General features: G+C 39.9%; 1 protein-coding gene across 1 annotated transcript in view; it reads left to right on the top strand.

Moving 5' to 3' along the window:
* Positions 1-25,863, top strand: part of NALCN (sodium leak channel, non-selective) — a 440,927-nt gene that overhangs the window by 138,612 nt on the left and 276,452 nt on the right. Inside the window, exon 9 of the mRNA XM_045283767.1 lies at positions 8,429-8,515. Within this exon, the coding sequence (XP_045139702.1) occupies positions 8,429-8,515 (87 nt within the window). The remainder of the gene's footprint in view (positions 1-8,428; positions 8,516-25,863) is intronic.

Below are 25,863 nucleotides of genomic sequence, written 5' to 3'. Positions count from 1 at the left end.
CTTATATATCAAACAACAGCAAGGGTCATAGTGTTTGGAAGCATCGCCAAATCTGCCAACAGTTACAGTAGAAAGGAAACTAGGAGGAGGCAGAACAAAGTTGTACAAAATTATGTTAATGCAAATATAATTAATCAGGGGAAAGAAGTCAGTAATTCAGAGGGAATGCGTCCATCCTTTGCAGTGGTAATCATGCAGAGAATTGTGAAAAACCTTCATTAAGAAAAACTCTGGGGCTGAGGATCTGGTTGCTAAGCAACCAAAGCTCCTGCTGTCAGCTCCTGGTAAGACACCACTTAGGTAGCCTAGCAACGGGCTTTCCAGGCTCCTCCCAGGCCTTCAACAGCCACTAGATGCAAGAGAGGCAGCATTATCTGTGAATCTGCTACATTTGTGAAATCTGACTGACTCTGCACAAGGGCCTCTCGTTAAATAGTTTTCAAGACTAAATCACAAGTTTTTAATTCTAATAAAACAGGCTTTGGGGCGACAAAACAAAGATGAGTGTTGTAAGGCACATAGCTATTCAGAAATGGAGTCAATTCTTGCCTTTCTCTAGTATAGAGTAAGAGCCGTTCTATTTGAATCATTCTACCTAAAACAGGGCATGTTGTATTTGTTCACGTCTGCTAGTCTATGAACTTCCTAAGAAAGCCATATATGTAGAAAGCAAATTGTACAAGGATAGCGCTTTCAGACATTTCAGTAGGATTGACTCTAATATTGACCAGTTACAAAAGATCAGTTCCTTGAAAAATAGCAAAACACAGTATTTCTTGATTTTTACTTTTCTTTAATCAATTGATTGATCACCACCAAATTTACAGCCTAGAAACAACGGGCCACAGCATAGAAACAAATTCCAGGAGAAATCAAGTGCAAACAGTGTTAAGGGAACCATCAGACAGTACGCAACAGAAACACCAAAGGAACACGCTGTGGGCATTTCAGAGCAGTGATCATGAGTCTGGGGGAGCACTGATGGGACCTGGGAAATTTGCAACCTCATGCTTACTGGACGTGGGTAACCAGATGCCCAGTTACTATTGACAAGAGCCAAACTTCCAATTCAGAAAGATCCATATGTCCATCTAAAATGAGACTGCCGTGCCACCATTGTTCCAGGGATTGAATGATTGACGAGTTAGAAAGAAATACCCTACGTATTTCTCTCAAGTCCACATTCCTTAGCAGTCTCCCTCCTGATGCCTGCTGCCAGTTTGTAGTCACTGGGAGAGCCATGGTACATGGGGGGTGACCTTATCTCACTTGGTCAGGAGGAGAATGGAGGGAACTGCTTCATTTAAAGATCCAACCAGGAGGCATTTCTGTTAAGCATCACGATAGGAGACACACAGCAGGCTTCTAGCAATTAATGAAAACCTCACTTTTCTATATGAGTCATGGTCCGGAACTGTCCCCCTATTGAGTGGTTGATATATAACAGTTTTAAATTTCAGCATCTGCCATTATCTCTGATTGAGCACTTTTTCTGGTATGTGTTTTCTGAATTAGTATCCCCCAATTGTAACAGATGGCTGAAGAGTGTTGGAATGACTTGGGGGCGGGGGATTCCTTGGCCTCCCAGCTTTACAGTTCATTAACATTCCTAGAATGTGAATTCCTAAAGGATCAAAACTACCCCTTGTGTAGGTATATAATGTTGCGTGAAAAAGTAGATCGTAGATGTCATGACACTTGAAACAAATGAAGATTCTGCTCCCCACCAAAACAGTGATTATTTTGAAAGAACCCAAAGAACATATAACTTCAAATACCTCTAGTTGAACACTGTGTTAGACAGGGTTCTCTAGAGAGATAAAAAAACAAATTGCTGATAATTAAATATATTTATTTATACAGATAATTAGATATATAACAAGAAATAAACTGTTGAATTATATACAGATAAATATATAAGAAATGAAGTTAAATTATAAGCACTACAAATGGCTCAGAGTTGTGAGAGACTAGCAGTCCTCTCTGCTGCCAGAGCGCCCTCTGTTTATGGAGAGAGTGAGGCTATCTCAGCACAGCAGCCAATCACAAGGCAGATCACCAACTGGCAACTAACCACCAGTCCCAACTGCCAGTCCCCAGCTCCAGAGATGCCTTAAAGGGACCTCAACTTACAGAGACACAGCCCAAAGGCTAGGCATCCCACAGGTAGTGTAGCCTATAAATTGAGGCAAAGAACGAGCAAGGCAGCCACACACTGGTCTGATGATCAAAGAGCAAGAGACAAGAAAGGCAAGGCTCACCGAGCCATTATCTCTCCGCCCTTCAGTTAATCCTACTTGTATTTATCGGCCAGGCTGGCATAATAAATTATATCAAACACTTTAGGATTTCCTCTGTATTATAAAAACATGTGTGTGTGTGTGTGTGTGTGTGTGTGTGTGTACGTACATGAGGCTTCAAATGTTCATGGAACATGGGATTGAAAGATAATGGAATTTTCCCACAATCTTTTAGAAGTCCCTTTAGATGTGTACTGTATATATATATATATATACACACACAGAAATGTATTGTGGGTGCATGTGTATGTGCAATGCAGACATATGAAACCCTGGTAGTGCAGTGGCTAAATGCTTAGCTGTTACCAGAAACATAAGTGGTTCAAACCCAGCAACCGCTGCAAGGGTAAAAGATGTGGCAATCTGTTTTCCTACAGCTTACAGCCTTGAAGGTCCTGTGGTGTAGTTCTTTCATGGCCTATGTAAGGCTTGATTTTACAGAGACACACACTAGGAGACTTAAAAAATGAGTGGGAAAATGGAATTCAATGAAAGTTTAAAGCCTCATTGTATATGTCTCTGTGTGTTTCTCCTGGGTTTGTAATTTTAAGCTAGTTGTTAAAGGCTCCCCTGTTACCAAGATTATTTTTCTCCCCATTTTCATCTTTTTAAATATTATTGTTTATGATGATGATGATGATGATAATGATGATGATGATTTTCCTGCAGTAGAACAATCCCCAAAGCATTTTCAGTTACTTAGTAAATCAATTGGCTTTTTACAAAGCTCTAGCAGTGGCAAACAATTTCCCAAACTGAAATCTCCCTGGCTTCCCAGGTGATTGCAAAATGAGGAGAATCCTCATGGAGATTCATTTGTGCTGTTATTAGTAACTTCACACTAAATTATCAAATACCTTATTAGAGAAGTGAACATGTATTGAGTGCTGTTAATGTCTTTATGAGGAGTCTTATTTACTTTTCATCATCATATTATAGATACTACTTTTGTGTCCATTCTGTAGATTTAAAAGAAAAATAACAGGGCTTATAAAGTTAATTAATTCCCCAGAATTATATAAGTTCTCAGTTGTAGAACATGCACTTAGACTCAGCCCATGGATCTGTGCTCCAAGAGTCCCCAGTGTTACTCACCATGACTGCTTAGCTCATTATTCCCGATGATAGACCCTGTCTGTAATGAACCTGCACTTTGACCTGGCCGCATGTTGAACTCTGTTCTCTTATAAAGCTAATCACTATTGTTTATGCCAAAGTAGGAGAAAAAAAAAACCTCACCCATCTGGTTCCTATGAGTGCAAATCAGAACTTCTTTTCTAGAAAATGGTTGTCAATTTGGATCTAAAGTGTTTTAAAAAATGTACATGCTATTTGACCAAGAAATTTTACTTCTAAAAATTGATCTTAAGTAAAACTTTGGATAACGTTCAAAGTGTACATTGAAGGATGCTTATGAAAGCATTTTTACATTGGTTTACAAAAAACAAAAAATGAGCATTCAGTATTGATTTCAGTTATTGGTTATAAATTATGAACATAAAGTCAGGTATTAAAATTAAGATTTAACATTACAATTTTTTACATGAAAGTTTGTAGACTATATACTGTTGCAAAAAAAGATATTTCATAAGGATATCATAAGACATCTGGAAAACTATTTCTAAAATGAAAGTGGTGGTTGTCTCTAGGTGGGGTGGGGTTAATATATTTTTGACTTCAGCATTTCCTAACTATTTAAGAATGTACATATATTAGTCATTTACAAGAGGGGAATTTTATATTTTTAAGATAGGCACATAATTAGATACATACACTGAAATCACCTGTGTTAAGTTCAGCTGCAGACAAAACACTCAAAATAAATCTGAGCTAGAATTCCTTTTTCTCTGATGAAAAGTTGGATGAGGTGATTCAAGGTTGATATGGTGGTCTACTTTACCATGGATCCAGATTCCTGCCACAGTTTAATTCTACCTTGTACAGTCTCCGTCCCCAAAGTCATTTGATGGTCTATGATAGCTGCTGTTACTTCTATCCCTAACATCCACATTCCACAGAAAAATAGGATGAAAATAAAAGTGTCTGTCTATATCCCATATGTATAACCAGTATGTAGACATATGGTCCAACCGAGTTTCCAAAAGGTCCCAATCCCAGCTACAGGGACCCCTCCCCAGAAGAATGCACTATAGAGGAGATCACTGAACATACAGCTCAGGGAGAGGGGCAGGTTTGCTCAGAGCACCCAAAGCAAACTGAGAGAGAGAGAGAGAGAGAGAGAGAGAGAGAGAGGACCACATCCTGGCCCACCAAGCCCCAAGACAATATTTCTGCTCAGAGAAGCCAATGCACAGAGAGAACCATAGGGTTGGCTCTTTCACTAGACTTGGGGTCCCCTCACTGACCCATAGTGCCACAGAGGACAACACTGGAGACATAGTTCTGGAACTGTACCCAGTATGACCCTCCCCCCACACACACACACACATACGCACACACACACTGGGGTAAAACACAAAGGGAGTGCAACAGAGCAGCAAGGGGAGCAAAGCAATGAAACCCCTGAGGATCCCAAAAACAGACTTGGGGGCAGGGCTTGGCACCTCATCAGACTTGATCTGAAAACATTCATTAAGATCAACAGACAGACCTGGAAGTATTTATAGGTTGGTTTTGTTGTTGTTATTTTTCATGTCTACCTATATAAGATAGGCAGGATCAAAAAATTCCCAAAGAGGAAATAATGGGACTGATAGTTCTGGGGGTACATGGGAGAAGGGGAGGGGAAGAAAAGGAGGGGCTAGCCAACAAGCCCAGGGACAAGGGAACAACGAGTAATCTAAAATTGATGGTGAAGAGGGCATAGAATGCCTGGTAGCATTTGATCAAGTGCAGTGTTGCCTAGAGGAATTACTCAGAGCCGAATGAAGGTCTAACATGATAGTGGGACAAGAGGTAAGTGAAAGAAATTAAAGGAAAGAACTAGGAGGCTAAGGACATTCATAGAGGTATCAATACAGACACATACATATGTAAATATATTTTAAAATAATAGGGACATAGATTTTTGTACATATGTTTATATGTTAAGTATTAAGGTAGCAGATGGACATTGGGCCTCTATTCAAGTAATCCCTCAATGCAAGAACATTTGTTCTAATAACCTGGCATTCTGTGATGCTCACCTTCCCAACACAATCCCTGAAGCAAATGTGAAGAAAACGGAAGGTACCTGGCTATTAAAAGATACAGTGTGTAAGACCTTAAAAGCTTGAAGATCAGCAAGTGGCCATCTAGCTGAGAAGCAACAAAGCCCACATGGAAGAAGCACACCAGTGTGTGTGATCATGAGGCGTTGACAGGTTCAGGTATCAGGCATTAGAAGACCCAAATCAAATAATCATATCGATAAGAACAAGGTGGGGCAGAGTGGAGACCCAAAGCCCATCTGTAGACTATTGGACATCCCCTCACAGAATGATCACGTGGAAGGGATGAGCCAACCAGGGTGCAGTATAGCACCAATGAAACATACAACATTCCTCTAGTTCTTTAATGGCTTCCTCTCCCCTCCCCCTGTCCCCACTATCATGACCCCAGTTCTACCTTATGAATCCGTCTAGGCCGGAGCATGCACACTGGTACAGATGAGAGCTCTCAATACTCCGAATCCAGGACAAATAAACCCTTCAGGAACAATAATGGGAGTAGCAATACTATGAGGGTAGGGGGAAGGTAGGAGGAGAAAATGGTGATGAACAACAGAAACATGGGTGAAAGGAGAAGGTGGACAGTGGAAGATATGAAAGTAATAATAATTTATAATTTATCAAGGGTTCATGAGGGTGGGAGGGTGGGGGAGGAGAAAAAATAAAATGAGCTAACACTAAGGGCTCAAGTAGAGAGAAAATGTTTTCAAAATGATGATAAACCATATGTACACATGTTCTTGACACAATGGACGTATGGATTGCTATAAGAGCTGTAAGAGCCCCCAATAAAATGATTTGTTAAAGGCAAATATGAGTATTTATTCTTAGGGACTAGGTGTCCCCAAGAACATTCTTTTATTTTAGAGAACTGATATATAGGTGGGTGTGGGTGACATACATATGTGTATATGTCAGCCCTGCTACTCACATAAAGATGTGCGCTTCTGAGGCTCCCTCACTTCCAATAGTCCAGTATAACAGCTCCACTGTGATATTAGCCAATCTAAGCATGGTTTCATAATTCAGAGGACTAAAGAGACGTTGAATATTGTGCATTTCCTGCATTACATTACATGCAAAGGAGTGACCTTGACAGAACACGTTTACTGACAATTAAATTGATTCATTTGATTTGGGTCTACTGGAAAAATACAATTTAACAGAGAAAATTAGCCTGCCGCTGATCAAAGCAAATGAATACCCTAGGGATCCTTTGTGTCGTGATAAGAGAGTAGAGCACACCTCAACAGAAGGTTTTTAGCTAGTGACTGGCAGGGTGGATTTCGTCTTTTATCCTTAAAAGGAGGCTCCCGGGATCTTGACAGGAACTTTTAAAAGGCATTTTAGACAGTTTGCATTCCAACCAATATGTGTTCACAGAATGAGCCTATTCATGGAGGATGGACTGTGTTTTATTCTGCCACTTAGAATGCCTATTTGAATTCCTTCTAAGGGGGTTGGCATTCTAATGGATAGCTGAGATAACTAATTTGTAACTGTCATCTTTGGTCAAATAATTTTATATATAATTATGGTATATGTGTATATATGTGTATATGTATATATGGTATACATGTATATACATATACTTATGTATATATACATATATGTATATAACAAACTCACTGCCATCGAGTCGATTTCAACTCATAGGGAGCCTATACTACAGAGTGGAATTGCTCCTGTGGGTCTCTGAGACTGTAACTCTTTCTTTATGGGAGTAGAAAGCCTCTTCTTTCTTCCTATCTACGTGAAAGATGAAACTTATCTCTTTCCACCTCACTCATTTTAGAGAGGCAAGTTCTGTTTCTGCAAATGATATACTATCTATACTAAAGGGTGTTTGAAAATTACAAGGAGAAATCTAAGACAATGAAATGTTCGCATCATCTCTATATAGACACCAACAATTACTTTTTTGAATACAGGGACACACTAACATAATATTAAATAAATAGGATAAAGAATATGTTCATGTTCATGAACCTGTGTCCTCATCTTGGGCAGTGACAAAACAGTGAAAATTTGTAGTTGGTGCCTTTACTTAGACAAATAAGTATCCTTAATTTCATCATTTCCTATTATGACTCCCACCCACACAAATACAAATCCTTAAGGAATTGGAAAGAAAACTTATTAGTAGAATATGTATAAATAGACAAGAAATAGTCTAGCTGGGTGCTATATTGACAGCTGATTAATTTTCTGAGCTAGTGGAATATGCAGTATGGTAATCATTTCGGCATCTAATTTGATGATTTTACATTTTAGCAAGACTGTAGTCTCCTGAATCACTTATGTCTTTTAAGTCAAGAAAAAACTACTTATTCACTTAAATATACATAAAATTTTGGTTGAGCAGATTAATTGTGGAATAGTTAAACTACCTTCAGAGCCTAAAATACCTTCCACAAAAATCTAGGAAGTGTGTGTGCTATCATGAAAGAAATGGTAGCCTCTGTCCCGAAGCCACAGGCACATTTCTGATTTTATTTATTCTGAGAGCATTTTGAGGTTAGCTCACTTAGAATTATCCACCGAATTAAGACAAAAGCTCACCACCTCTAAAAAAGACTCCTTAGACACAGTGCTTTGGAACTTGAATAAACAATAAGCTACATAATAGGAATAAGAGACTTACTTGACAGTCTTGTGGAGGATTATTTGAGCAATTATATGCAAAGCCTAAGAGCATATGTGAGTCCAAAGTGCCTGACACATAGTAAGTGCTCATTAAATGCAAGCCCTGCTAGTTAGTTACTGTTGTTATTATTACTGGTTTAATTTTCAAGTGTAAAACTGAACAAAATTGAAATGACTCGTGTTCTAAAGACAAGTCTGTAGAGAGAGGAATTATTTGATAACATTAAAATGTTCAAAAGCAGGAGCAGTAATGTTTATCGGGTGCTCAATGTTCCACTGTGTCACTGACTCATCTCTCTCTCTGTCTCGAAGATGTTTCATGAAGATGCTGCTGGTGGATGGCAGCTGGTAGCTGTGGATGTCAACAAGCCCCAGGGACGTGCGCCAGCCTGCCTCCAGGTGCAAGTACATGCCATTCTAAACAGTCACTCAACCAAGGGCTTTGCTTTTCTATGAAGAAATCGAGAGACCTCCAAATCACTAGAGGGGTTGGTTTTGCATTGGGCTGCTCACTGCAGTCAGCAGTTCAAACCCACTAGCCTCTTCCCGGGAGAAAGATGAGCCTGTCTGCTCCCAAGAAGGTTTGCAGTCTCAGGGACAGTCCTACTTTGCCCTTTATTGTCACCTCAGCTTGGCTGAACAGGAGCCCTGCTGGGACAGTAGTTTACTCATCTGCTACTACTGAACACCTGAGTTGTTTGAAACCAACAGAGAATGAGGGGAGAAGGAGAAATCTGCTTCTGTAAAGATGTCCTGCCTTGGAAATGCCGTAGGGAAGTTCCGCTCTGCTCAGAAGGTGGTTATGAGTCAGAATCAGATGCTTGGCAATCGAGTTGTGGGTTTTTAAAAATATCTATAAGGTTAAGCAGCGTCTTTTAGTCCATCCCATGACCTAGCACAGTAAGGATTTGGTAAATTTCTCATGAATGAATGCACACAGGCAGTAACATTTCTGCAATATTGAGTAACTGAGGAATCTAAACATTCAACAAAGGGCTGAGTTATTAGAATGCGAGGCACGGTGGTATGTGTATAATTATTTCAGTTTAATATGCCACTTAGTACGCAGCAAGAGAGTCAATGTTGTTAATAGGTAGCAGTTCATTATTCGGTATTTGCAGTCTCAGGACATGGTAATATGTAATTGTTGCTGCTAGGTGCCACCGAGTCAGTCTGATTCACAGAACGCTGTTGGCGAAAGGACAAAACGCTGCCTGAGCTGGCACTATCCTCACAATTGTGCTGTTTGAGCTCTTGGTGCAGCCACGAAGCCAATCCATGCATCTCGTTCTCTGGTCTTCTGTTGTACCAAGCCCGCGTTCCTCTTTCAAGGACTGGTCTCTCCTGATAATGTGTCTACAGTACAAAGACAAGTCTCAGCCTTTTCGCTTCTAAGGAGCAGCCTGGCTGTACTTTTTCCAAGACAGAGTTGTTTGTTCTTCTGGCAGCCCATGGTTTTTCAATATTCTTTGCCAACACCAGAATTTGAAAGGTATTGATTCTTCTATGTTCTTTACTCGTTGTCCAGCTTTCATAAGTATATGAGTTGAAAATTATCATGGCATGGGTCAAGTACACTTTAGTCTTAAATGGTCATTTAACTAACTCACTGCCATCAGGTCAATTGACTCTGAGGCCCATTAGAACAGGGTAGAACTGCCTCTCTGGGTTTCTGAGCCTCTAAAGCTTTATGGGAGAAGAAAGGATTCTCTCTCTCTCTCTCTCCAACAGTTTTATGGGTATAATCAATTTAGGACATTTTCGTCATTCTTTTACTCATTGTTGTTAATCCCCCATTTCTTTCCAAACTCCCCTGCCATGCCCCCAAGAATCTATTAATCCAGTTACTGCCTCTATAGATTTAACTATCCTGAATTTCATATACGAAAAAACATTTAAAAATAACAAAGTAAACAGGAAAAAAACATCAATTGAAAAGAAATCAGAAAATATTTCAAACTAGAACAAATTTAAGTGGATCACAATGGACATGGAATGCTAAGGTGAAACATTTTAACCTAGTTACTTACATCTGCAGCAATCCACTTTCCAATGTATTCTGCATGTTAGCAAGGGCATTCATTCACATCTCTGGCCCATGGTCACAGGGATTCACCAGAGGCTCAATTCAGGTGTATCTCTCCTATGCTTTTTTTATTTTTTTCAACTGAAACAGCTTTTAAAATAAGTCAAAATGGAGATTAAATGATAAGATACTACATTTTGGCCTAACTACATCTGCCAGGGTCTGCTTTTCAATGTTCTCTCACCTATGATCAGAGGGGAGTTGATGGAGGTTTCACCCATGTGTGGACCCTACCAATGGATTTGGGGGCTACCACTGTCATCCATAGCCTTCTGCAAACCAGGTGCTCATAATTTAAGCTCTGATACCATTCCTTCCTTTAGATTTGGATTAAAGTATATTATTTACAATCCTCAGATCACACAAGCTGGTGTGCTTCTTCCACATGGACTTCGTTGATGCTTCAGTGAGATGGATGCTTGTTTGTAAACAAGCCTTTAAGACCCCGATGCTATTATTTTTGATAGTTGGGCATTGTCTAGCTTCTTCCCACACTTTTCTATAGAACTCATATCTTCAGTGATTTCTTAATGAGGTTGAGCATCAAGCAGCGTTATGTCATAAAAGTTAATCGTTCTATTGGGGTTATGTGTTAGACAGGGTTCTAGAGAGAGAGATAAAACCAGATTGCTGATAAGTTTATATATTTATTTATAAAGATAATTAGAAATGAACTGTTAAATTATATACAGATAGATATATAATACAAGAAATGAACAGTTAAATTATAAAGCAGTACAAATGGCTCAGTGCAACTCACTCCCGTGAGAGAGTTGTGAGACACTAGCAGTCCTTCGAGTCTAGTCTGCTGCCAGGCCTTCCTCGATATATAGAGAGAGCTAGGCTATCTCCGCACAGCAGCCAATCACAAGGCAGGTCACCAATTGTCAGCCAGGTCACCAACCACCAGTCCTCAGCTCCAGAGATGTCTTAAAGGGACCTCAATTTACAGCGACATATTTCACAGGCTAGGCGTCCTACAGTTGTGTAGCCTGTAAATTGAGGCACAGAACAAGCAAGGCAGCCACACACTGGTCCGATGATAACAGAGCGAGAGACAAGAAAGGCAAAGCTCACCAAGCCATTTATCTCTCTGCTCTTCAGTTAATCCCACTTGTGTTTATCGGCCAGGCTGGCACAATAAACTATCTCAGGTTAGATTTAAGTTCAAGCCCCGAATCCATTCATGCATCTATGGTTTATATATGTCTCTAGTTCACTTTAGAGATACCATTATCATTTTATGTTAAAGAACATTATCAATCACCCTCACAGGGGCATCATTTCCATTGCCATCAAGTCAATGCTGATGTACAGCAACACTGTAGGACAGGGCAGAACTTCTCCCAGGAGTCTCTGAGCCTACAATCTTCACAGGAGAAGAAAGCCTCATCCTTCCCCTGCGGAGCTTTCTGGTGGTTTCGAATTGCTGATTTTGCTGTTAGCAGCTCATCACATAACCCATTTAGCCATGGGGGTATCTTTAAGGTAGTATAGAAATTGATAATAAGCAGAAATAGACTGTAGCAGACACAAAGGGGGAAAGACTTCCATGGGGAGCCGGAGAGACTTCAGAGTATTCTCACATGATTTGAGGAGAGGGCAACAAACTCAGTCTGTGAACTTCTAGAATATATTGTTTACTATAAGCTCCTCATCAACCAGTAAAAATAAGCTCACTGCCATGGAGTGGAAGCCAACTCAGCGAGCCAGCAGGACAGGGTCAACTACCTATGTGGATTGCTGAGACAGGGCTTCTTTCCTGGAATAGAAAGTCCTGTTTTTCTCCTGCAAAGCAGCTGGTGTTTTCAAAGTGTCCACCTTAAGTTAGCAGCCCTGCTACCAATCTCGGCACCACCAGAACTCTCTGGAGCTCCTCACAAGGCCTATAAATATCTGCATCTCTTTTTCAGTGAATAACACTGGGGTCTTCTTGTACTCCCTCATCCTCAAAGCCCCTACCCTAAATGTTGGCCATTTCAGGGTCACAGTATCAGCATCCCTAACACACCATCACAATCTCACCAATCCATTCCCTCTCCTCATTAAGGATGAGCAATCAACCCCCCACCCCCACCCCCGACTCACAGAAACAGCAGATTCTTCCTCCTTGAGAAGGTATTTTCTTCACTCTGTTTTGATTTCACTTACAAATCCTCTTCTCAGAAGGTGCCCTGTGGTTTGAGAAGGGTTTTGCTTTAGTTTTGAGCATGAGCATACCTACATTTTACTTTTTTTTAGTAGGATGGGGCACATTGTACTTTTCAAAAACTGGTACATGGGGAACAAAAGCATTTTACACTGAACTATAACTGTGACTAATTATATGGCCATGTTATCATGTATTTATTTCTTAAAAGTGTGTGGAGGTAGCAGTTTGCAATGAATATTTGTGATATTGAATATTATCTTCTGGTTTTCTCTCTGTCCTATGTATGATGATAAAACTGCTGTTAATAATACAAATGCTTCTACAACTGCTATTACTACCCTAACAATAGCAACTAATGTAGTAGCAGCTGCTTGTCAAGAAAACGCTTGACTTATATTAGCCTGAGAGTGCTGAAAACGTCCTGCCCACATAGATCTGACAGTGAACTCTGTGGCGGAAAGCAAGAGGACAGCACTGGACTCACGAGAGTTGTGGGAGTTTTCAAACAATGACTGCAGGATACCATGAAGCAATTAATTAGGAGTTCACACTGCTAGTCTGAGAAGTAAGGCAAGGCTCTCATGAGAGAGGGACACTAAAATTGAGACCAACAGAGTGAAGAAAGAGTCACTCAGGGGGACACATCATAATTCTGTGAAGTACAAAGATGGTGTCGTTCAGCCATCTACAGATGAGGAAGCTGCAGTTTAGAGGACTTGGGTGATTTTCCTGAAGTTACGCATCAGAGAACGTCAGCCTTGTCACTGAGTCTTCCGCCTACTCAGCTTGTGAGGGGAGGGCCAGCCCCCCACAACTAATCGCGGGTTCTATGGGTGCAATTGTATGGTTGATATAATATATATATAATGACTATATATGGTTGATATATATAATGATATATATAATGACTTTATTATAATGTATATTATAATAAAGTCATTGAGAGCATGAGAGATAAAAGAGAGATTGAAATAAGATAGAAGAGATTGAAATAATGGAGTCAGACACATTTCATGGTAGCATGCCCTCCTCAGCCCCACTTGGTGGTCCACATGGAGAGAGGGGGAGGCGAAGGAGGACTGGAGAAGAGAGGGAAAACCGATGAGAGGCCAAGAGATCTTTATTGCTAACCCAGGCCTATATACCTTTGGGGGGAGTGCAAGCCCACTAATTACAGGTAAATACACATGTCACAGGAAGGGGTTGCGCTATAGCTTATACTGCAACGAGAGGGGAACAATCTAGTTATATACACGCAATAGGAAGAGGAGGGATTGGGGGTATACAAGTGACAAGATGGGCGGATCCTAGATTTGGGACAGCAGCCTAACTTTGGATGTCACTGAGCAGGTTTGTTCTCTGGATCCTATTCTCTGGATCTCCATAGAAACCATTATCGGTAGGGTATAAGTCCCACCTACAGGGACCAGACTAATGGTCACAAGCCTTTAGGGAGAAGTAGCCCATTGTCCTTAACAGCAGGGAGTGGGCCCAACCTGTGGTGGGACCAGACAGTAGTCTGCCAGCTGACTGCCTTCAGGGAGGTAAATTGACAATCCTTTACCATCTGTTTCCCACATCAGCTGAGAAAAACAAGATACAAAGGAAACCTATATTTGTAATGGAATGAAATGACCTGGCATACTATGGCTTGCCAGCAAAAGTCTTACGGGATCCAAGAGACCTATTTTAAAAATCATTAAATGTTTGTTAATGAGAGGAGACCCTCAAGGGGATAGATTACCACAGTGGCTGCAACCATGGGCTCAGGTACCTACAGAGGAGAGGATGGCACAGGACTGATCGGAGTTTTGATTGGCGTTTCTTTCTGTTGTCGGGAGTGTCCCTAGGAGTCACCACCAACTCCAGAGCATCTGCCCAGAGCCATCAGAAGTAACTCCGTGAAGTAGAAGGCCAGGCAGCATCCTTATCACAAAGATTTGAGGGAGATAATCCAAGGCGGACCAAGGGAACACCTGTGATCCGGGATACAGCTAAAACTGCTAAAAGGAAAGTGCAGAGGAGAGAGGATGCTGCCCGCCGGGTGTCTAGGGAGCACAGCTGACAAACTTGTGGATTACAAATGTGTTACAAAGAGAACAGCGTGTGGACTAAGCTTTGCGAATCATGTTTCATCTGGTTAGAATCCACACAAAGAAGCCAGACACACTCAGAAAAAGAATATTGCACTGAGCTCAGCTTCACGTGGTTAGGCCTAACCCGCTTTTTCCAAGAGTTGATTTGGAGGAGTGTGGACACAAAATGGGGTGGCCAAGGGGTTGGCTCTTCCTCATGTGTGGCACGTGCAAAGAAGTAATGAAAAACATTTCTAATATTTTTAACATAGACTTTTTGCTTTTACATGCCATTATTGTTGTCCTTAACCATTAATGCTACATAAAGGTAGATAACCGTCATCTTTTTTTTTATCTGAAACCATTCACCCCTTGTCTTCAATTATAATGATCATTCATTATAATACCATTTCTTATTTTTTAAAGAGACAAAATAAGGCTAGTCTCAGAGCTGTAAAGCTGTGTAGGAATACCTGTATCAGTACCTGTACCAATGGCCATTGAGTTAACTTGACAGGGGTCAGAGTAGAATTATGCTCATAAGGTTTTCAGTAACTTGATTCTTGGAAGTAGATTGGTTAGACTTTTCCTCCAAAGCCCCTCAAGTGGAGTCTAACCTCCCACCTCTCGGTCAGCCGACAGATAGGTGAACTGTTGGCACCTCCCAGGAACTTTGTCACCTACTGTTATAGTCAACGCCTGTTTCATACATACTATAGTTTTCTTTGATGCCTATCATAATTTTAATTAAATAATGAATGACATGATACATTAATAATGTCTGCTTCTGCGAACAGAGGAAGGCCCATGTCAGTCAGGGCCATTCCCATGGAAGATGCTCCATCCTTGCTTCTTAAACGGGAGAATCATGAGATGCGGGGAGGGTCTGTGCACCTTGTGGGCCTGCCAGAGTCCGAATTGGGCTTCTCACTTAGAAGCTAGTCTAGCTGTCCTTTTCCTCTTACCTGTAAGAAATCCCATGGGCTGTAGACAAAACACCCATGACTATAAACTAAGTTCTTTCTGTGTGCGCATCACTGGGTTCTAAAACTAGTAGGAGAGCTAGAGTGTGTTTTCAGAAAGTTCCTATCACGTGCTTTATAGCTCTGGGCATTTCTGGACCCTTTGGCCAGCTTTTCTCTCCGAAAGCACCGTGGCAGAGGCTTCACCAGGCACAACTCGGCCTTCAGTTTTGTTTCCCCCCTTTGAGGATTCTTTTTATCTTCTTTGCCATGTAAAGAAATAGGTTGCAATTCGAAATATGAGTCTTAGTCAACAGTAACATATTTAAAAGAAGCTGACATCAATTTCATTTGAACAAGAAAAATGGAATTCATTGGAAAGAAATGCTTCAATATCTGTAATTAAATTGAGTTTGTAATTTTTCCACTGTTGGATTAAGTTAGAGAAATTACATATTGACAATCTCTGAGAGAGGACAAACTGGTGTCCAAGAAACCCCATTTAACTTTTAGGCATTGTTGGTATGGTTTGAAGAGTAGAGTTTTGTTTTACAAATTGACCAAAACTTTGTGTGTGTGTGTGTGTGTGTGTGTGTGTGTGTACATGTACATGTGTGTGATATCACTATGAGTTGAAATAAACCTAAATACGATGTACACACACACACACACAAATAAGTCAATAAGTATTGCTAATAGGACCCCATTCATGCATACATGGGTTTATTATTATTTTAAAATTTTTAATATCTCCAATTAGTAGATGGCTGTAGACACATTTTCTCAATAATATACTTCTCCAGTTCTTCTTTGCGGAGCATTTGTTGCATCATGGTCATGCAGTGAGCTGCTAATTGGAATGTTAGCTGTTCAAAACCATCTGTGACTCCATGGTAGAAAAATGAGGTTTTCTGCTTCCATATAGATGAGTTATAGGCTTGGAAACACACAGGGGCGATTGTCACTTGCCCATGATGGTCTCCATGAGTCACAATCAACTTGATGGCAGTCAGTTTGAGGTACATATCTCTTTAGGGTCCCTTTCAAAGATAGATTTAGTTGAATCAGTGGATTCTGAGGGGATTATTTGCTGGGCCAAATAATTCAAACCAGAGAGCTCAGCTCACAAAAGCTATGATGAATATTTGAGGAACTGCAAAGGGGATATCTTGATAGATTTTCTTAAAGGACACAGGATGATCACAGGGGGCTCATTAGGAAGAAGTGTTCCGGAAATTAAGTTTCCTTGTGAAAAACAAAGAGGTCAGGAAAATGTGCAGCATTTTGGATGGAAATGTACCGGCTCCTTCTTTCTGCGTACCCACGGCCGACTTAGGAGATTGTCATGGGAAAACCTGACCTCACCGATGGTCCAGCCCTGATCTCATCTCTTCAGGCTGCTTCTTGTTCCCACACTCCACACGCATTTAAATAGAACATGATTTGTGTCCCTTGCAATGCCAAAGCAGTCCTTTTAAATGGCGTCAGCTGAAGAATGCAGAATTCCTTGGGAAAGGTTTAGATAAAGAAATATCACCTCCAGAAATGTATAGGCAGAAATGAAAGCAATGTCTAGAAATAATACTTTCACATTTTCAATAAAGATTACTAAGACTTTGTAACAATATCTTTTTACTCACACACACACACACACACACACACACACACACACGCATATACACACTCCCTAACTAATGAGGAAGTTCATAAAGTTTGTGAAAAAAATGTAACGAAGAGATACTGGAATATCTCTACAAATGATTTTTTAGCCTGCTTGCATGCATATGTATGTATGTACACCTACACACATCACACATACACACCACACACCTATATGAAAGGAACCTGTTTGTAGAAGTGAAAGCCATCCTTTGCATTTGGTATAGCACTAACTAGCTTGCTCAAGTAGCAGTCTTCCTCGATGAATGCTTACAGCCTCGGAAACTCTGTCGGGCCGTCTACTGGGTCCTGAGTCCTTGAGTCAGCATGGACGTCACAGCAATTGGTGGGGTTTTTGGATTTGGCTCGGTTGTAAGTATTTGTGTGGGTGATCTATAATCTGGTTATAGTAATATGACTTCAGATTGAAAATATGGTCTAATCATGAGTAGTACATGTATTTTAATTACTTCAAATGGCCTTTCCATGCATTTTTACATTTTCAAAATTTCAAAACTATGACTGAACCTAGATAAACATCAACTGAAATTCTCTTTTAAATGAGGGACATTTAAACATCATATGCCCTTGTGAAAGGCTAAATTATAGACTCTCTCTTCTTTGAGCCTATGTTATCTTACTTACATGATGCTACTGTAACAGGAATGCCGTACGTGGGGGGCTTTGGCAAAAAGAAATGTGATTTCTTAGAGCTCAGGAGGTGAGGAGTCAGAATGGCAGCTCTAGGGGGAGATGTTATCATTCTGTGGGCTCTGAAGAACGCTCCGTGTCGCCCCTGCTTCTATTTCTTGGTGAATTTCATATGAGGTGGCATCAAATCTATTAGGATTTTATATTTTCAGTTAGCCACTTTTGGTCTGAATCACAGTGGGAGATATTTTGATTATTTCCCTAAATTTGTGCACACATATATACACATTGACTTGTATCAGTGATTGTGGCTTTTCTGCTCCTTTTTATACATATGAGTTATTATAAAGCTATCACAATTAATTAAGACACACAGAGATTTTTTTTCTTGCCCATCTACAGAACAATAGGGCTTTGAAAGTCATTCAGAGTAGGAACAGGAATCTTTGATCTGAAATTAGAAACTCTGCAAATTTCATTCTATGCCTGAGATACATACTATAATTATAGTTAAATATAATTATAATTATAATGGGAATCATATACAAAGAAAGTATTCAATTCAGTGCACTTGGGTGGTCTTTTCTTGTTGTTTTTAATAAAAATGAAAATACATATGTTCTTAAAGTTAATTATAATGTCATTAAGTTCAGAGCAGGAGGACAAAAAGAGTGGTATTATTTGCCTAGGAGGTTATGCATTGTGAATTCTCTCTGGTACTATTTTTTTGGATTTTTGAGTTTGCTCCACAGTAATTATATTAATTTGGCTGGCATATTTTTATATATATCTAGTTATTAATGAAAGTCATACTACATTTAATGAGGCCGAGTTTGGTACTACACATAGGTATGGTAAAGGTATGCAATTTCTATTAAATGAAATTATAAATTAAAAAAAAGAAAGAAAGCTCTCCTAACTCAGTCATCCTGAACCGTCCTCTCCTTCCCTCTGTCTTGTCTGCAATGTCTTTCTACTTCTTTCTCCAAGTCTGTGGCCCCGCTGATGTTGTCGCCATCGGGCTTCTGCCTGGGTCCATGGTGCAAGTACAAGAGCAGCGGTGTGCAATGGAAAACCTGGGGACCATGCACCAGCCAGACCAGCTGCCAGTTTCATTTTCTTCTGCTGCCCCTCTGCCTGCAACTCTTACTACCTCTGTGCCTCTCAACAGGATCGGCTTGCCTATCGCCCCTTCCCCCTTTCCCAAAGATACCTTTACCTTTGTCTGTGAAGAAATGCCCAATACAGCATTTTTTAGGAGGGAGAAGAAATCATGTAACTGTAGTCTCTTAGAGAGCAGATTTGGGAGACAGACAGATTTCGCTGTGGTGTGTAACAGGGGTGTGATTTATTTACTATCTTTATGCCAAAGGTAGACAGTCAGATGCCCTCATAGGTTTGTGTGAATTAAGTAGTTGTGTCCTGGTCAGGAAGTGTTTGGCTGTAAAATGACAGACCTTACGTTCAAAGGGGGTCCGTATTACAACTCATCAGGCCGCCAGATGACCAGCCTTCCTTTGCCTTTCTCTTGTTCTCTGTTTGAGACACACAATTCCTCCTCTTTTGATTCTACCCAAGAATCTGCATCTTTTTTTTTTTTCTTGAAGAGTGCCTTTCTTCCATTTCTTGTCTATCGTCCAGATAAGACTGAGGTTAGTGACCTCGCACCCTAGGGGATTAAAAAAAAACAACTCAAAAACATCCAAAAGTGAATATAAAACCGGGATAAAATACAACGGGCGACTGAATAGGCCATAGCAATTGAAATAGAAGAAGCAGGTCCATTTAAGCGAAATAAAAATTCTATTTTTCTATATCACTCACTGAAAGTTACCTGAAACCCTATGGGTTCCCCTTTTTGCCCTTTCTGGAAACCTTGCCACAGTTTCTCTCTGCTGAATGCACCACACAACGGCTCTCCTCAGTCTCGCGAGGGAGGAGAGGACATTTCATTATTATTATCATTATTATAAAGTGTCGTGGAAAATGACATCGACGGTGGGTCTTGTTGGTGGCTATTGTCAGTTCCATTTCAGTAGGAGTCCATGTACAGCACAGTGAGCTGTCGCGTGCACACTGGCCTGCTTGAGCCCACTATTGCCACTGTGTGCTCTGAGAGCCTGTCAACCGAGGGGAATCATGGCCTGGCTCTCACTCATGGCCCAGTTGTGGAAGTAGGTTGCCGAGTCTTCCTTTCTAGTGGGGAAACTTCTCTGAAACCTGTCACCAGGAGAGACCCTGCTGGTAACCTAAAGACCAGCGGGGTACTATCCAGGGTCGCAGCAGGCACAATAGTAAGACAAACTAGCAGATGGATGAGTGTCTGTAGTTTATCTCAATGGGCAAGAATGGATTTTTCTATTAATTTTAAATCTTTCTGAACTTTCAGAAAATCTGTTGTTTTTCAATAGATTATCCCCCTGTATACAGTGGTTTCCATGGGGGAAACTTCACATAATTAACATGAACACACAAATGAACAATTTGCAATGGTGATCATTTAACCATATAAATTTCTAATCATTTACTTGCATTTCTCTTTTAGAGAGCATTTATAATGTAGGAATGCAGAAAGATATAAAGTATGCCCTGGTGGCTTCGTGGGTACATGTTCGGCTGTTCCATGGAAGATGAGGGTCTCTACTCGCACAGAGCTACAGGCTTGGAAACCCACTGGGGCAGTTCTACCGTGTTCTAGAGGGCCGCTAGATGTTGCCATTGACTCAACGATGTGCCCCATGTTGGAAATGAGAATAGGAGATATGAGTTGGTACTGATTAGATGGCAGTGGGTTTGATTTGGTTTTACTCTCCTGTTAGGCACAATGCAATCTACATGTGCTAAAATGTTCAGTGCTCACATCAGCATTATAAATACTGGTGCTATAACAATCTGTCATAGGAAATTGAGGCACAGAACGGTTAAGAAACTTGATGAATATCAAATTTCATCCCAAGTAGTCTACTTTCATATTTTAGCCACTTCATTTTCATCGTGGTATTTATTCCACATGATGCACTATACTCATTTCTCTATATGGATATTGTATTTCTTTTTTTCAATTATGTATGTATGAGGGAACTTCAAAACTTTATGGGAAATGGAATCGAAGGATATGCATATACGTAACATGCTGATATACATTCAGGTTGTTTCTAAATAGCTATTATTACAAAAATTCTACCCAGAGCCTTCCTATATGTTCCTGCAGGCACACCGTCTTAAGAATGGTGTGTAGCGCTGGCTAAGGGACAAGCACGGCTGTGACTCAAGCTCGGGTGGAATGGCTCAGACAATGAAGCCACTTTTACTGCGACGAGCGCCTCCTGAGAGTGTCGCTGTCGCACATCATTGCCCCAATGGAGGCTTCCAGAGTTTTACTTTTTTAGCATTTGATGGACATAGAATGACATCTAATATATGTAACTATATATGCAAATGAAATATGCAAGGCCCTGACAGCAGTTAATGAGTGTTGAAAATTGTTTTTTATATATTTGTTGGTCATTTGTATTTTCTCTTCTGTAGATTATTATCTATGACTTTGACCACTTTTCTGCTTCTTTGTATTGATTTTCAGAAATTCTGAGTCTTTCAAATATGTCTATCTAACTGAGATGATGGGAAAACAGTTCATAGGCATCAAGAGCGAGAGATTAATATATAGATGAATCCAAATGATTAACAGTTGGCATGTAGATATGCATTTTATACCTGTGCCATCTTTTGGTAATTATACAATTCCATTATATAGCATTGCTGATCTCATTTAGAAAGTTTGCTTAATGTACCACCTTACCGATGAGTCTAATTATAGTTATAATTGACTCTTTTTCTTCAAACCAACCAGTTACTTAGCTCTTTAAACTCTATTTTAGTACAAACAACAGCTGGATGAAGGGGTCACCCTGATGCAGGATAAATAGAATTCTATTAAATTGAAAACTCATTTTTCAGCTGCTGCGGTGACAAACCTTTGTTTCCCCTGCCTTTCAGGTAGGAGTTCTCATCCCTTGACAAGGTGACAGATGTGGCTGTGCAGTTTTCAGCCGTCTTCCAACACATGCCCCATGATCTATTATCTGGAAGACAGCCACTGACAAGAAACCAATGCAGGCAGGAGACGTAGCATGCTCAAGCTCCCTGTGTCTCTGGGGGAAGCTCTGAGAGAGGCAGTGTGCTGTCACTGTACGCCAGTACAGCTGTGGTTAAAGTATCACTGTAGCATTTTCATCTCTTTCCAAAAAGTCCCTTTGAAGGTAAAGGTTTGGGAAAGTGGGCTATGTAATATGTTTATTTGAAGGGAAAATATAACACTTCTTTAAACATTTATCTTTATTTTTGAACTGGAAAATGATTTCAAGATTGGTTTAGAACAGTCTCACAAACCCACAGGGCAGTTCTACTCTGTCTTCTGAGGGGCTCCATGAGTCAACATTGACTTGCTGACAGTTATTTGGAGTTTTGGATCCTGGAATCAGAATTAAGAATAGGATAAAGAAAATCCTTAAAGAGAAAACAAAAATACATATTGAATTTGTCAAGGGTTTCACTTCACTTCAATTTACAATTAACACCAGCAGCAGTCCAGAAATAAAATGGCACATTGAATTAATACAATGTTCTACAAAAGTCCTCTTTAAAGTATAAAATATCAAAATGTCACTTTGAAGACTAAGATGCACCTGATCCAATTCATGGTGTTTTCAGTGGATTCATATGACTGTGAAAGCTGGTCAATGAATAAGGAAGAACAAAAAAGAGTTGAGGCATTTGAATCATGGTGTTGGGGAAGAATATTGATTTTAGCATGATGGCCAGAAGAATGGACAAACCTATCTTGAAATGAAGGGCAGAGAAGTGCTCCTTGGGAGCAAGGATAAGGAGACTTGGTGTCATGGACTTTGGGCATGTTATAAGAGAAACCAGTCACTTTATATCTGGTGAAGTGGGGCATCAATGAAAAAGAGGAAGACCCTCGAGGAGGGGGATTGACATAGTGGCTGCAACAATGGACTCAGAAATGGTGATGCTGGTGAGCAGGCATTTCTTTTTTGTAGATAAGGTCACTGTAAGTAACAAGGGACTCAACAGCAGCTAACAACAATGAAGCCAAAACAGAACATGTGTGCGCATGCACACACACACACACATACACACATGTGTATAGATATTAAAATATTCTAAAAGGCTATTGATGAAGGCTTATTGTCTTGAAGCCAGTTAGGATGAGTTCAGCTATAGACAGGAGTCCATCATGTTCTTCAATTTTTTCTATTATAGTATAAATGTGTTTAAAGAATATATAATCCACTTATTTTGAGGTATATAGGCATATCAAGTGCCATTGAATCAGTTCCAATTCACTGTGACCTTATGTGCAAAGCAATGTCAAGGCATGCACTATCCCACAATTTTTCTTATCTTTGAGCCCAATGTTCCACCCATTGTGTCAAGCTCTCTTGTTGAAGGCCTTCCCCTTTTCCACTGCCCCTCTACATTACCAAGCATGATACCCTTCCCCAGGGACAGGTCTCTCCTGACAACATGAATCAAGTAGGTATGTATATGTCTATATATGCACCAAGTATTTTTTGAAAGTTATCTTTATGCCACTTTGATTTTACAACAGTAAATGAGTGCATATTTATATAACTAAAGGAAATATGAAAAAAATCCTTCTTGTGAAAAAGGTGCAAATTGAATGAGAGCTCAGCATTTGTTTTGCAGCCAATCATTAAAAAGGCAGTGCCTAACCCAAGCCATGAGAATAACAGCACCCTGCCCAGCATCCCAGCATCAAGCTGCCACAGCACAAAATTGCCTGTGAAAAATAGATAGTCGTGTGATTTTAGGTTTTCTTTGTTATTGGATGTGATTTGGCAGGTATCTTTGGGGTCTAGGAAGGCTCACATTACTTTTACATATAATTTAATGGTAATGGCTTCTTTGATTTACCATTTCAGCTTATAAAAGTTTAATAGGAATGTGCTACTTTCAGTGAGTGGGGGAAGCCTGCTTCCACTTTTCTATAAGGCCTGAAAGATCCCCACCTGGAAATCCCTATGGAGCAGTGTGACTGCCCACATGCAATCGCCGTGAGTTCAAATCAACACAGCAGCTCTCTATACATGTGTGTGTGTATGTGTATGTGTGTGACACATAGTGATTTTATTCAGGATCGATCCCCAAATCTGATATATAATAATAAATATAAGACCCTCTTACTAGCAATTTCTTCATTATCCATCTTTTTCGGTAATTAGTTGGTTTTGTTTCTTTGATCTATGAACCTTAATGGGAGAAATACATACACAGACAACCTTCAAAATTATTTTTATTCCAGTTGATCTTAAACCAGATGCCTATATCATTCTATGTTCCCATCTTCCAGCTTCACCAGACCTATGACTCTTTGGCATTTACAATGATAATCATAAGAAGAGAGTTGCTGACTTTAATCAGACATTCATAATGTAATCTCTGGAAACACAATTCCATCAGAGTTGTTACTTTGACACCTTTGGGAAAAAATAGAAATAAGGATAAGCTGTTTTTCTCAAAATTCTTGATTTCAGGTTTTAAATATACAATTAAAAAAACAAAAACCTTAAGCTAGGGTTCAAAATTGCTGTGTACTTTCTCAGAACTCAACAAAATTACTGCAATAGAAGAGTTTGGAGGAGCGGTGTGACTCCTCTGGTGCTGTAGGGCAGATGATGGGTTAGAGTCTAGTGAAAACTTCAGTTACCTAGTTTATTTCTATCAATTCAATTCAATCCTTATCATGTGTTTTCTGCCTTTTCTTCAAATATGCCAAAAAGTTCATTTGGGTTTCCCACTTAAGATACTATGTAGCTCATAAACCCATTCTATGTATTTGTAAAGGAGTACTCCGCCTCCCCCAAACAAACAAACAAAAAATGGATAAAATCTCTGCTAGGCCAAACTTTGGTAGTACACATCTTTCCTGCTAGGTGAACATCAAACAACTCACTCTGAGTTAGTGCACCCAGTGGTGTCACCTGGGAAGGTTCTCTCTGGTCACAGTGAATTTTTTTGTGAGAGCAGTTTTGATGGAAACTTGTTTTTTTGTGATGGCCAATTTAAGAACACAGTGTACAGCTGTGAAATTTTGTTTACTCATCAGAAAAATGCCACAGAAGCTGTTGTGATGTTGAACACAGCTTACAAGCCCAGAACTATGGGGAAAACTCAAGTGTACCAGTGGTTTTTTCATCTCAAAAATGTAAAATGTTGATTGATGACAAACCTATATCTCATGCTACATACAAAAACAAGCTTAAGAAAGATTAAAGACTTAAACATAGAACACAGAACTGTGAAGATCACACACACACAGACAAACATAGGGGCCCTAATACATAGCATAAACATACTGTCAAACATAACAAAATATGCACATGCACAGCAGAAGACAACTTACGTGACTGAGGCCTCCCAAATTTAGACATTTATGTGTATCAAAATATTTTACCAAAGGAGTAAAATATGAGTCCATAGACTGGGGGAAAATTGGCAATTACATATCAGACAAGGAACTAATCTCTAAAAATTACAGAAAACGTCAACACCTTGACTAGAAAAAGATGAATAACTCAATAAAAAATGTGCAGAGGACCTTAATAGACAGTTTTCCATAGAAGCTATCAAGGCAGTCAATAGATATACAAAGTAGTGCTCACAATCATTAGCTATAGAAGAGATACAAATTGAGATGATGATACCACCTCACCCTATCATTGATAACAAATTTAAAGAAATAAAAACTATAAATCCTGGAGAGTTTGTGGAGACGCTGGGATCCTCATACTAGGATGTGAAACTGTAAAAGAGTATGTCCACTGTGAACTTAAATACGGCCCTTCCTCAAACAATTGGGAATAGTAATACCATCTGATCCATCACTCCTTACTTGATATATACCATAGAAAAATAAGAGGCACAGCATTAGCAGGGAAAGACATGGCAAAATAATAATTTATAAATTATCAAGGGCTCACGAGGGAGGGGGTGAGTTGGGGGAGGGAGGGGAAAAATGAGGACCTAATGCCAGGGGCTTAAGGGGAGAGGAAATGTTTTGAGAATGATGAGGGTAATGAATGTACAAATGTGCTTTACACAATTGATGTATGTATGGA

Source organism: Echinops telfairi, unplaced genomic scaffold (genome assembly GCF_000313985.2).
Source record: "Echinops telfairi isolate 266 unplaced genomic scaffold, ASM31398v2 ScPeMD7_7467;HRSCAF=8505_0, whole genome shotgun sequence".
NCBI lineage: Eukaryota > Metazoa > Chordata > Mammalia > Afrosoricida > Tenrecidae > Echinops > Echinops telfairi.
Note: the sequence above shows the minus strand (reverse complement) of the source record. Positions and strands in the feature narration are given on the sequence as shown.